This window comes from Carassius carassius, chromosome 22, assembly GCF_963082965.1.
Source record: "Carassius carassius chromosome 22, fCarCar2.1, whole genome shotgun sequence".
NCBI lineage: Eukaryota > Metazoa > Chordata > Actinopteri > Cypriniformes > Cyprinidae > Carassius > Carassius carassius.
The window spans coordinates 1,258,874-1,272,454 of NC_081776.1; the positions used below are offsets into that span (position 1 = coordinate 1,258,874).

General features: G+C 33.5%; 1 protein-coding gene across 1 annotated transcript in view; it reads right to left on the reverse strand.

The window, feature by feature from the left end:
- LOC132098640 (fatty acyl-CoA reductase 1-like) overlaps positions 1-10,555 on the reverse strand; it is a 30,906-nt gene extending 20,351 nt beyond the window's left edge. Inside the window, exons 1-2 of the mRNA XM_059504712.1 lie at positions 9,939-10,555; positions 938-1,147 (exon numbers count right to left, since the gene is read on the reverse strand). Coding sequence (XP_059360695.1) covers positions 938-1,126 — 189 coding nt within the window. The 5' untranslated portion in view covers positions 1,127-1,147; positions 9,939-10,555. The remainder of the gene's footprint in view (positions 1-937; positions 1,148-9,938) is intronic.
- Between the last annotated feature and the right edge of the window lie 3,026 nt (positions 10,556-13,581).

The following is a 13,581-nucleotide window of genomic DNA, read 5'->3' on the forward strand; positions in this document are numbered from 1 at the left end:
TATAAAACACATTAAAGTTCATAAGTGCAGCGCTGCTTTGTTTACAGCGGTAACCAAGGAAACGCTTTAAGCGCCACCTGCTGGCCGAGAGTGAATCTGCGGTCTCGTTCAGCTCCTCTGCAGTTTCTGTTTCATGCAGGTATTTTTTATGTATAGTTTCACAAAACTGAAGTCAAATCATTCTGTTTTTGCTTCAAAGTTCAAAATGATACAACTCTAATTTAGATTAAAAACTGCTTATGTTGCATGCATGCAGCATCTTTGTATGGATCATGATTAAAATGCAGTGGTTGCCTCTAATGTTAAATGGAAAGAGCACATACAAAGCCTTATCTTGTTTATACGAAGATATTTTTTTTATGTGTGTTATTTATTTTATTTGGGGCTTGTTTTAACATTTCAATTTAGTTTTGTTATTTACATTCTATTTAAATTGTGTTATTTAGCAGACGCTTTTATCCAAAGCGACTTTCAAATGAGGTCAAAAGAAGCAATAAAAAAACAACAAGAGAGCAATGATATACAAGTGCGACATTAGTATATTATTATAGAATTATATGCAGCAAACATGCAGCATTTTGCCCAAGAAATAACAAAAGGGACACATTTAATTGATAATATCTCTTAAATCTCATTTCGTTAAAAAAATGATTAAATTAAAGTTGATAAAATGAGATGAGTGAATTGTTACATCCCTAATATTATTTAGTCATAATAATCATCACCATCATTATAAAATTAGAATAATAGCAGTGACTTTTTTAAAGTCATATTGATGCGCAGATACCTAAATTAATGAATTAAAATGTACGTAATTGCAATTTTTTTTTTCTTATCAGAAAAAAGGTTTGTTGACATATCCCCCCCAAAAAAGTTGTGATGTGAAGGATGGTGAATGCATATCAAACAGATACAAACACACATCGCGAGGTCTCACCTTACACTTCATCATGTCCTGGACGCGCTCAGACATGGACTGACCCGCTTTGGGCCGGACGAGGATGTAGAGGGCCTTGAGGTCTGGACAGGAGCGCAGTAGTTTCTCCATCAGCACCTTCCCCATGAAGCCCGTGGCTCCGGTGATCAGCACGTTCTTCCCTGCGTACCACTCCGAGATCGAGGCCATGATGACAGCGAGAGATGAACACTGACACACAGACAGAGAGAGAGAGAGAGGATAAGCAGCTGATTCACCTGATTTACTAGTTAAAACACGCTCAGCTTCCTCTCAAAGGACGCTTTGTCATCTGGGAAAATACAGTCGACCGGTTTCCTCATGACACACTTAGACACTAATAAAGACTTACTAGAAAGAGAGCTGATCCTTTCCTAAGCTCCGCCCTTCATAGTTACTGTTTTGCGTTTGCAAAGGTGCTCTGACTCAATTGTAATGTGTTGCTAAGTGATTCTGTACAAGCCCTCGTGTCTCTAAGAGAGTTTCTAATCATCCAGCTGGAGAAAATCAGGCTTCTGTTCACACACACACACACACTGAGTGTTAACACTTAGTGCTGGTGTTTGTTTAACACTTGCATGAGTGATAGAAGAGTGATCAGTGATGTTTGACTTGGCAAACACGGCTAATAAAACACGAGAAGGTGCGTCTGAACGTTTGACTGCTCATCTAGACTCGTTTATCCTGGATACATTCAGTTTCATTAATGACATGCGCTTGATTACATTCTCTACAACAACCAACAAGACAACATTGCACAAGAATAATGAAGTAATTAACTAAAAAACATATTGTATATATTTTAAACAATAAATTATATAGTAATACTAGCATCTTCATATTAAAATATTAATTTGATATATAATATTACATTTTTATTCCTCCATAACTAATAAAAATAAATATTCTACCATTCTTTTAGCTTCAGTTATGGATATTTATAAAAAATAAATAAATAAATAAAAATTATATATATAATAATCATCATTATTCTGAATATATATAGTTTAAATATATATAAACTATTTAAACTATATATATTTTTATAATTCTATAATTTTCAGAATAATGATAATGATTAATATTGATTATATTATTATAATGATTATATTGTTAATAAATAAATAAAGCCACATAATAATAACAATTGTATGATTAATATTTATTATATAAATAATTATAATTTCCTTCCTCCATAAGTAATAAAAAAAAATTTAGCTTATGTATATATGAGAAATACATAAATATTTCAAAGCCACCATTGTCAGTATATCGGAACAAAAAATAAATATGTTAAATTAAATTAAATTAAATTAAATTAAATTAAATTAAATTAAATTAAATTAAATTAAATTAAATTAAATTAAAAATTAAATTAAATTAAATATAAATAACTGAAATGTTTTTATATGAATGTGAAGTAAATCGCGGCCTGTGGCAGTGATACATGACTCATTATATTCTCTGCCAGCTGTTACGTCACTGATACAAGTCCCACATATTCTCATCTGTCCCAAACACGATCACACGGATAACACGAGGAGAGGACGAATGGCTGCGGGTCAGAGAGGATTAATACCTGAAAGCCCTGCTCACGCACACACACACACACACACCTCCGGTCACAGGCCATCCACACACTCAGAGACTGACGTCTGAGAGAGAAACAACAACTGAAACAAACTTTCTTATCAGGACCACAATGAACTCTGAGAGGTTTGTTATGACTGCTTCAGCTGGAGCTCGTTCAGGTCAATTCATTTCATTGGACAATATTATATATAAAAATATGAATTCATTTCGATGGATGATACGATGTAAATATGTAAAGTATATAAAGACATATAAACTAATAAATAAATATAAATACATAAATATACAATTTATTAAAAAAATGATCATACAAATATATAAATATATGTAAATAAATATATGATTTCATTTTATTTCATTTATTTATATTGCACAAATAAACACAACGGAAGTTGACCACAGTGCTTTACAGAATTTAAATAATAATAATCATTATTATTATTATTGCAGTACATCATACTGAAATATATTTGAAACCGTTTCTTCAAGCTATATACACACACACACACACACACACACACAGGTTTGCACAGCAACCTGTCAAAATAAAAGTCTGGTTTAACTTGAAGAAACAATAACAATAATAACAATAACAATAATAATATAATATATATATATATAAATCATCTTTCCATTAATATTTTTTTAAGATTATTATGTTGAAAAAAGTTCTGGCGATGAATATTTTTGTGGAAACCGTGATGCATTTTGTTTTTCAGGACTCTTTGTTGAATAGGAAAAATAGGAATGTTTTGTAACACTATAAATATCTTTACTGTCACTTTTGACCAATTCAATGCATCCTTAAAAGTATTTATTTATTTTAAAAAAAGTTTAATGTTTTGAATAACAACTTCAAAACATTTGATTTTTGGAACATAGTTTTGGAAATACGTCAGTTTCCTCCTCAGGTTTCTAAAGGTTTTCAGGAATAAACCATGTGAAACTGCTTTGAACAGCAGCAGAAACAACATCCTGGTTCCTGCACGGATACAGAAGCTGTAGTTAGAGGAGGAATGGATCCAGATGCCTCAAGTTCACCCTGGTTTTGCATAAGGCTCTGTTTGGAAGAGCTTTAGGCAAATGTGCATTGGCTGAAAAGGAAAGTATTTACCAAAATACTGAAGTGTGTGACGCTCGCAGTGTTTTCACATAAACTACATCTCCAGAGCAGCTCTGAGAGTCACATGACCAGCATTTCTTTTGAGAAAGAAAAATATATATAGTCATTTATCATATACACACAGAAATAAAGGTTTGCACAGCAAACCACCAAAATAAAAGTCTGGTTTAGCTTGAAGAAACAGTGTAAATTGTTTCAGTATTAATGTACTGCAACAATAATAACAATATTTAATATTATTACAACTTCATTTTTTAAGGGATAATCACTCAAATTTTGGTCCATTTTTTTTTTCGCAAACCTTTGCTGTGCAGACAAAACTAAAAAAGTCATTTAATTAAGATGTAAAAAAAAAAAAATTTGTACATTAATTTGAGAACCAGACAAAATTAAATACACAAAATTTCTGAAAAATAAATAGACAAAAAACCATAGAGCCCTATTATTGTTTTAAAAATAATAAAGTTGTTTTTATGAAATCAATTAATTTCATGAATTAAATTCCATTAAGCTTTGAAATTTTAAATAAAATTTCAAAGCTTAATTAAAATTTTTGTTTAATTATTGTCATGATTTTAATTATTAGACAGGCGTTTGATTACTACAAAATAATTTAATTAATAAACATTAAAACATTGTCCATTTAAATGGAATTTAACAGAATCTAGAAAAATAAAAATCCGGAAAATAAATAAATAATGACATAAGGCACAAAAAGTGGTTTCTGATTTACACACATTCACACCGAAAAAAAATGAATTGATTAACATTCTGCAAAGACATGATTATATATATTTAATGAATTAATAATTCATTTTGCTACTAAACTTCGTGCAATTTTGCTCAAATACCTTGAATCGCAATGCACTAAATTCAACTTCCTGTAGATTCCATTCAAATTCCACCTTGTGCGTTTTAAAGGAAATCAATTCTCCAAATCTGACACTCTCTCACACACAGTCTTCAGGAGTGTACCAGCATCCAGAGAACAAACAGGTGACCCGTGGACCCTAAACTCATACGAACACGGCTTTGACATGCACACACACACACACACACGTGTCAGATACACCAGTGATTTATTATGCAGTGTCAGATACAAGCTATATTCCAGCTGCGATCTGATCCAGTCCTGATACCTAACACCACAACACAACAAAGTCAGGTTTAATATGGACTTGAATTACAGGAAGTGCAGACAAGAGCAACTTTATCTGCTGAGAAGCAGAGTGCATCCACAGGAAACAATCTACCCCAACAGGAAGAGGGTTTCAGATCTACCGAGATACTTTACCATTCAGAAATTTGTGTGTATTCACAAAGAAATCAATCTTTTTATTCAGAAAGCATGCATTAAATTGATCAAAAGTGAGAATAACGACATTAATGATGTTCTACAAGATAATAAATGTTGTTTTTTTTCAAACTTGTATTCATCAAAGAATCCTGAAATTTTCAGCAGCACAACTGTTTTCAACATTGATAATCTGAAATAAATATATTATTCTGATTTCTGAAGATCATTTGACACTGAAGACTGGAGGAATGATGCTGAAAATACAGCGCTGTATCACAGAAATAAATTACATTTTAACAGATATTCACATAGAAAACTTATTTTAAATAACAATAATATTTCTTAATTTTACTGTATTTTCGATCGAATAAATGCAGCTTTGATAAGGATCAGAAACTCGAATCGCTTTCGGTTTGGGCAGATGCCATTTTTGTCATGCAATTAAAGGTTTAATTGTAAATCAATATTTAGGGAATCTCCAAATTCACTTTCCATCCTGTTAGAATTTTTTATATTTCAATTAAGTACAACAGACAGAAAGTCAAAGTAAATTCAGAACTACAATAAAATATTTAAATAAGTATAAAAATATTTCAGGGACTAAAAATTGTAGGCTAAAATAAAAAAAATGCATTAAGAGATGCGTATAGAATTGCATATAGAGTTTTAATGGTTTTCTTCGTCTGAAACATAGTATTATAGTTAAATAAAACTGAAACAAAAATTTAAAAAAAGTTACTTAAAATGAAAATAAATGTTATTAAAACATAAAAACCCTATTTCAGCTAGTTGCCAAAGCCCCCTTTCTCATTTTAATTTAGTTTTACTTTATAACAATTACTTAAAATAGGCCTATATATACACATATGAAAACTATAAAAAATTTAAAACAAACAAAAATACTAAAAAGTTACAAATTATAATGGAAAATCTATAAAAATAACAACAGATATTAATTAAAAATATTAATAAAAACTTCAATATGGGGAAATAATACTAGTCCAAATTAATAATAATCTTGATATACATTTTATTTTTTTCTTCAAGAATCAAAAACTAGGGTTTATAAATATATATTCATATTTATGCAAGTGATATTTTGTGTTGAGTTAATATTTAATGAATAAAATATTCTTTTATTTGTCTAAACACAGGAAAAAAGTGGGCTCAATATTATAAAAATCTAGTAAAATCCTTTCAAAGTTTTACATGAGATCAATGAAGAAAAAGAAAATGTTTCTGCAAATGTATCACAAAAGGAAATATCCTTTTTAAACGTAAGAACAAAATGATTGACTGTCAGAACTTTATCACTCACCAGGATGTGACATCATTTTGGAGGGGAAATGCAGCAATTGATTTGATTTACTAAAGTCTGCTATAAACTTTATTACGGCAATAAATTTAAGCAAACATTCATTTTTCGTAAGTTCAAGAGTTCAGAGGTTCTGAGAAAATACTACTCATAGTAGGCATGTTGATTCACTGCCATTAGACACATTACAGCACTGTGTGTGTGTGTGTGTGTGTGTGTGTGTTCAATGATTTGCCCTACATCAGCTTAACATCCTCTGGGATCCCTGAGAGCAGATTATGCATCACTCCAACACTCACTGCCAATGTACATGAAGAGACGGCTAATAATGACATCTCATTAGAAACTCACGCACAATAAAGCCATCTTTATTACTGTCCCTCATATTCCAGCTAATTAAAACTACCCTGAAGTAATTTAGCAACGGCCCACAACAGACGACTCATGCCAAAGGAAATTGCACAACATCCTGGGTTCACAGCACAGCCTCACCCATCCACCCTAAACTGATTGACTTCAGAGAATGCAGCGCTTCAAGATGCCTCCAGACATGAAAACAAAGAGAAACAGTCACCTGAGGCTACAGACAAACGCTTCACTTAAAACGACTGCCATGTCCTGAGGTTACTGTCACATTCTTAGAAATCAGCTGAGTCAAAATAATTAAATCAGACACTAAAGATGAAACTGGGCTACATCCAGAAGAGTGAGCACCACTGTTTGAGGGTATGGATTTATTGTGTTACATAAATACATGCACATTCATCACTTTCAAGGAACATTTTTCTACAAGAAACTGAGGCATATGTTTTATATGGGACACTCACAAAAAAAACTAAACAAAAAAAAAATCTTGCTTTGCTAAGCATAATCAGTAAAAATATTATAAAAACTCAAATATATATATATACATATATATAAACACACAGACATACACATATATTATAAAGATATAAAAAAAAATGCAAAAACTGTAACATGGAGCTAAAGTCTGTTTTTATGACAATTGGTTAAGGTGTCACAATATTGCTCATAATTATGGTTAATTTAAGACTATATAATTAAAAATAAAGGAAAATCTACTTTACATTTTATAACTTTTGTACTTTAACAATCTGACTTGTGAGTTCAGAAAAAGTAAACATTGAGCTGAAAGAAAGAACAACTGAGTGGCTATTCTCAATAAATAAATAAAAATCAATAATTGACCTGTTTAATAGGGCAGCAGTGGGTTGTTAGTGTAGGTTTCTGTCAGAAGTGGTTCTGGATAATTAGGCCTGTAGTATAAATAGCAGTTTGAAGTCACATTAATTATAGCCCATGCAGTCCAGAGGGAAATACACAGTTAAAATGACTACAAATGTGTAATGTAAAAATAGAAGTTGCTGCATGAGTGCAATGATAAAACTAGGACTGGATTTATATCCTCAGCTCATAACTACAGGCCATCCAGGTTTATACTTACTGAAGGAACTAAATAAGTCTTACTGTAGTTTTTACTAATATTTTTAATTCGTTTTTTATATCTATAAAGTTTAATTTGTACTTTTTAGTCATTTAAGTATGATTTATATTTATATATATATTTATATTATATACATTATACAATTATTTCAGTTTTAATTAAACTTTTATCTTTAAAGTTTTCAACTAGCATATTTCTATTTATTTATTTTAGTTATGGTTTTAGTTTTAATTGACTATATATAACCCTGGTTCACATATAATTTAAATAGTTTGTATTTATATTTTTATGTTTTGTTTTAAGTTCTTTTTATTTTCTTTCAGTTACTTTGTTTTCTGGTTTTAGCTTCAGTTGGTTAACAATACTAACTCTGGTTCAAGTTTAGGTTTTAGTCTTTGACTGGATGTAAATGAATGCTGAATCTGACCTGCTTCGCTCCTGTCATGTACGCACACACAACAACACACACTGCAACACTTTCACAGTGTAGAGACCAGATTTATGTCTGGTTTGTTTGATGCTGTGAATATCACAGAATCATGTGTGTAAATGTTCGCTCTCAGTGTGACCCATGAAGGCCTGCTGATCATCAAACCAGCGCTCATCTCAACATCCTGGCCTTCAGCTCTCCTACTGGTCTCACACTGCTGGAGTGTGATCGGATGGAGTGCACGGATCAAACTAAAGAACACACATAGATCTATTCTTCAACAAGCCTAGTTCAGAAACTCCCTCCATGCAACACTATTGTAAAAAAAAACTGGTTCCAAATGACACGTGCATCATGCGGGTAGCACAAACACGGCTCACTATCTGTCTGCTGATGGCCCTATCTGTCTCTTTCTCTCTCTATCTGTCTGTCTCCAGTATCAGTATCAAGGTCAGGTCCAGGCGTCATATTTAGCTCTGTAAGGTTGAAAAGTGTTATGCACATGCGTGAGTCTATGAACCCACTGGCATGCCTCTAGTTAACAAAGAACGTTGTTAATAGAAGATTTGTTCAAAGTTAATATTTTTCTCAAAATATTAGCACAAAATCATCATTTATACATCTATTCAAGAAACTTTTATTTCCTGGAACGTGTGCTGGATGTTCGTCTAACTTTTTTATTTTATTCTATTTTATTTTACTACTTACATTAATGGAAGACTTGTTCAAAGTTAATAATTTTCTCAGAAAGTCAACACAGAAACATTATGTAGGTCTATACATCGCTCGAGGAACTCGATGTTTTCCCCTGAAACCTTGACTGGAAGGTCGTCTAACATTTGTTAAATGCTATTACTTTATTCCAGAATGTTCAGAGAACCTTCTAAAGTAACATGCTTAGGACATTTATAGTTAGATGGAACTATTCAGCAAAAAAAAAAAAAAAAAGTTAAACTAATTGTTTGGCACTGAAACAGTTACACACATTAGAAAACAACGGTTTTTCATCTGATTCTGAAATCAATACAACCCGGAAAAGATTTACGCTCAAGTGCAACAATGTAGCAAGAAAGATTCGAACGCGCGGTTCGAGAATCATTTGTGCTACACTGTAACATTTGAACTGAAGCTTTGGCGCCGCGCGCGCTCACGCGATCTTTCGGCTTCTCCCGCCACGGCTGCTCACATTTAAACACTGATGTGACCAGAAAAGACAGAAAGAAACACCACCACTAGGATTATTTAGTGACAGCAGCTGATGAAGCGTCTGTTTCGCCAGAGTTCCGCGTCGCAAGCCGCTGCCTCGCGCACAGAACCCGTTCGGCTGTTCAAAATGAGCCAGAACTAAACGCTTTGATGTTCTTCTTAACACACCTTGCACTCTTAACACAAGTTGTACTTCTTAACACAGCATCCTAAAACGCAGCGCTAAAAGACGCCAGTATGACGCACCGCCAATGGAACGCAACAAAAACGTGTCGTCCTGTATAATTACAGGAGGTTTGAGAGCTGCTCCGGGTCAATAGGCATTTCCCATCCTTCACCCTTCAAGAACCCAGATCCGAAACACCCTCAATCGGGTTTCAAAGCACACGTGAACGCATCCAGACCTTGAAGATTTAACACACTGTGCACATTCTCTTCATCAAGGATGCGTTAATGAACCGCGAGGCGTTTTCTCTCATAACGGTGCATTCTGGACTGAGAAGTGAAGCTACATTTGGCTCCTAACCAGAAGAAAGCAGAATATCTCGCCTTACCTTGAAGATGAATCACGCCGGGTGAAGATGTTCCGAGCCGCTGCAGCGCGTCTCTCGCTCTCTCTCGCGTGCGCGCGCTTCACAGAACTGTAGTGAACGCGCTTCTGGAGACACAGTATGTGTATGAACTGGGTGTGTATCCAAGACAAAACCACTCAATACACCTTCTACCTTCTACTTCTGCCTTCGGCTGTGCACTTCCTCATTCAGGGCTAGTCGGTTTTAATGTTTTTTCTTATCAGCACTGCATGAGAAAAATCCATAGGTTTTTGAGTAAAAAAAAAACAAAGTGGCTTTCATTACTGACAGATTAGGAGTGTTAAACAGATCCTAAATGTGTTGATGGATACCTAGATTAAATAATTCATCTGCATCAAATACTCAACAGGACATTTATTATTCCTCGCATAACTCAGTTTGTCCATAATAACTTGTTCAAACTGTTTTAACCTCTTAAGGAAATACGATAAATTTGCACTTGAAGACCCAGCTAACAAAAATAAGTTCTAAGAACGTTTATGAAAATGTTATTTTTGAATGTTCTCTTTAATATCCGGCTTTTAAAATGTTTTAAGAAATCTTCTAATACGAACGACAAGGGAACATTCTATTTTATATTTTGCAAATGTTATGGGAAAATTGCTTTCAAATATTCTCTGAACGTTCTAAATCAAGCAGTGACGTAAAAACCATTACGTGAACATCCAACTGGTAAAAAAAACATTATGGCCTTAATGCACTTTGGATTAAAGCATCTGCTAAATGCATAAATGTAAATCCAACTAAAACGTTTCAGAAAAAAAGATCTATGACATAAAAAAACAATTTTGTACTAACACTATTCAAGACCAGATAACATTCTATCAATGTTCCTAACATTTCTTCATGACTCAGAGAAACCTGCCATAAAGTTCTGAAAACACTCCCTGTTAGCAGTGAAGTTACTGAATAGGTTAACGTATCATAAAAGTCATTCATAAAGCACAATGATTAACAGATTTAATGGTGGAACGTATTTTGCATTGTTCAAAAGCACATTTCTCATCTAATCTGAAGACAGTCTGCTCCCTGAACGTCGTGGTTCTTTTCTTTCCATTGCGTTGTCTGCATGCCGAACAATCTGAGATAAACTGAGAACTGGAATACAACAATGCAAAAGACCTGCCTGATAATAATCATAATGGAATTCCAAACAACATGACGAAAATCAAGCTGGGTGGGTGAGAACAGAAGCTTTGAGGGGGTCATATGACATTGCTTAGAAAAAGAAGGAAAAAAAACTTATTTGGTGTAATGCATTGTGCTTGTGGGTTAAGGTTAAAAGAAAGTCCACACTACACTATTGATGCTCCTCTTTGCGCTGCGTTCTGTTATCTGATCTTTAATAACATTTTCAAAGTGTTAGCACAAAAGCATCGTGAAACCTTTCGGATTCCCTTATGAGAATGTTGTGGCAAGGTTGTTTCAATGTTCCAGTAAGATGAATAAAACTGTTCAAAGTTATCCGTTCTTAATGTTCTCAAAACTTTTGCACAAAAATATTCTCTCTACATCATTTCTGGAAGGTTTTTTCTGAAACGCTTTTAGTTGGAATGCTCGTCTTTAGAACACTTAAAGTAACATTCACATGTAGTTTCTACAAATTAAAAAACCCTGTAACATTCTGAAGTAATGTTTTCAGTAACAATCAGAACATTAGGAAAATGTTCTTAGCACATATTTTCTCAAGGGAGGTCAACTGTGTGCTTCATAATGAATGCGTTTCATTCTAGATGATCTTCTATAGAGGAACACACCTGTGCTTTAACTTTAAGGAAGCACACTTTAATGTAATCACAATAGACAAAGTTACCAGATAACATGAAGAGATCTGACAGACCAGTTACTGCAGGCCCGACGTGTAGTGTTTAGCCATGCGCATAATGAAACACAAGTATGGACACCTATTTATGTGCATTTACTCGGTGTAATAATAGCAGAGAGGAACATGATCTCAGCAACAATGTTCACACCCATATTTTCATTACACCCTCAAGACTACTTCCCCAAACCATCCCACTCCTGTAAGAATTCAACGCTAAAACCTGTTTGAACAGCATCTTTAAAAAAAATCTTGTGTTTTGTAAAGAAATTATGAAAACTGCAATGTTTGTGCAGTCGTTAACAGGATCCATATCCAAAGATCAGGTTTCAACAAATATAAGGCACTCAGTCCACAAGAAAACACGACCTCTGCTAGTCAAATCATGTCACCGAATCAGTTTAAGCTTTTATATATATATATATATATATAGGGTTTCAGTGGCGCCCTCATGCGAGCATTCAGTTACACAAGCACAGTCCTTTATTCACTTCACTCATCTATACACCGATATTATATACCAATCGTCTATTAAATTCAACTTTCCTGACTGGAAACCACTTTCAGAATTACTGGAAGCAATCATTAAAACATTTAAAATTTTGTAAAATTATAATTGTACGCATTAGAACACTAATTTCTGCATCTAAAGGACTTTATATTTAGAAAATGTGTATGGGGACAACAAAACAAAAGACAAATCTAGTGTGAAATAATTTATTGATTGGCAATAATACTGTGTAATAATAAATATGAATATATTACATCAGGTAGCCCACATCAGTCATTAAACTAGTGCAAATAATTATATAAGTAAAATCGAACTGCTTCAATGTGCAAAATGCAACAGCAAGACCTGAATAAACTTTAGCTGTAAGCACAAGCTGCAAAGCTCTGGGCTACAAAAACAAGACTACAAAATGCACAAGTGTACCAATATTTATAGGATTTTTTAAAGGCAAAATGGACTTACCTCTCAGTCCAGATGGTTATGATGACACAGAAACGCACGTCAATGCTTGTCCACTTCACTACCAGAGGATGCAGTTGCAAGAACCACTAGAATTACTCCAACACTGAACTTACTATAGATACAGTGATTGACCATCAAAAACACAGGCCTCAGGTGAGCAACTGAGGTTACATTAATCTTAATCTTAATCTTTCATCCAATCAGATGCAGAGACCAATGCACAGGTCATGTCATGCGTCAAATACCCAAAAGTACATTTCTTAAATGTCTTTATGCATTCAAAGTTTCAAAATAAAGTACTTTGAATATTTACATTAAGCAGTGATACCCTTGCATACTGAAATGATGCTCATTACATCACTAACAAACTGAGCAATTAAAAACTGACCTTTTTACAAGTTCAGAACACAAATCGAAACTGTACAATGAACCAAATTTTTCACAAAGCTATAAAAGCTCACTGAAATAGTTGACCCCAAAATGAAAATTTGCTGAAAATGTACCCGCCCTCAGGACTTCCAAGATATAGATTTTGTTTCTTCATGGGAACAGATTTGGAGAATTTTAGCATTGCATTACAGTGAATGGGTGCCGTCAGAATTAGAGTCCAAGCATCTTAAGAAAACCTCAAAATTAATCCACAGCACTCCAGTCCATCATCTAACATCTTGTGAAGCGAAATGCTACAATTCTGTAAGAATAAAATCCATCAAGACGTTTTTAACTTCAAACTATCAATAATATTCTGCATGTGATTTGATGCTAACTTTGTCCAAGTCTGTTTTAACGAGGAAACAACTCATGTACAT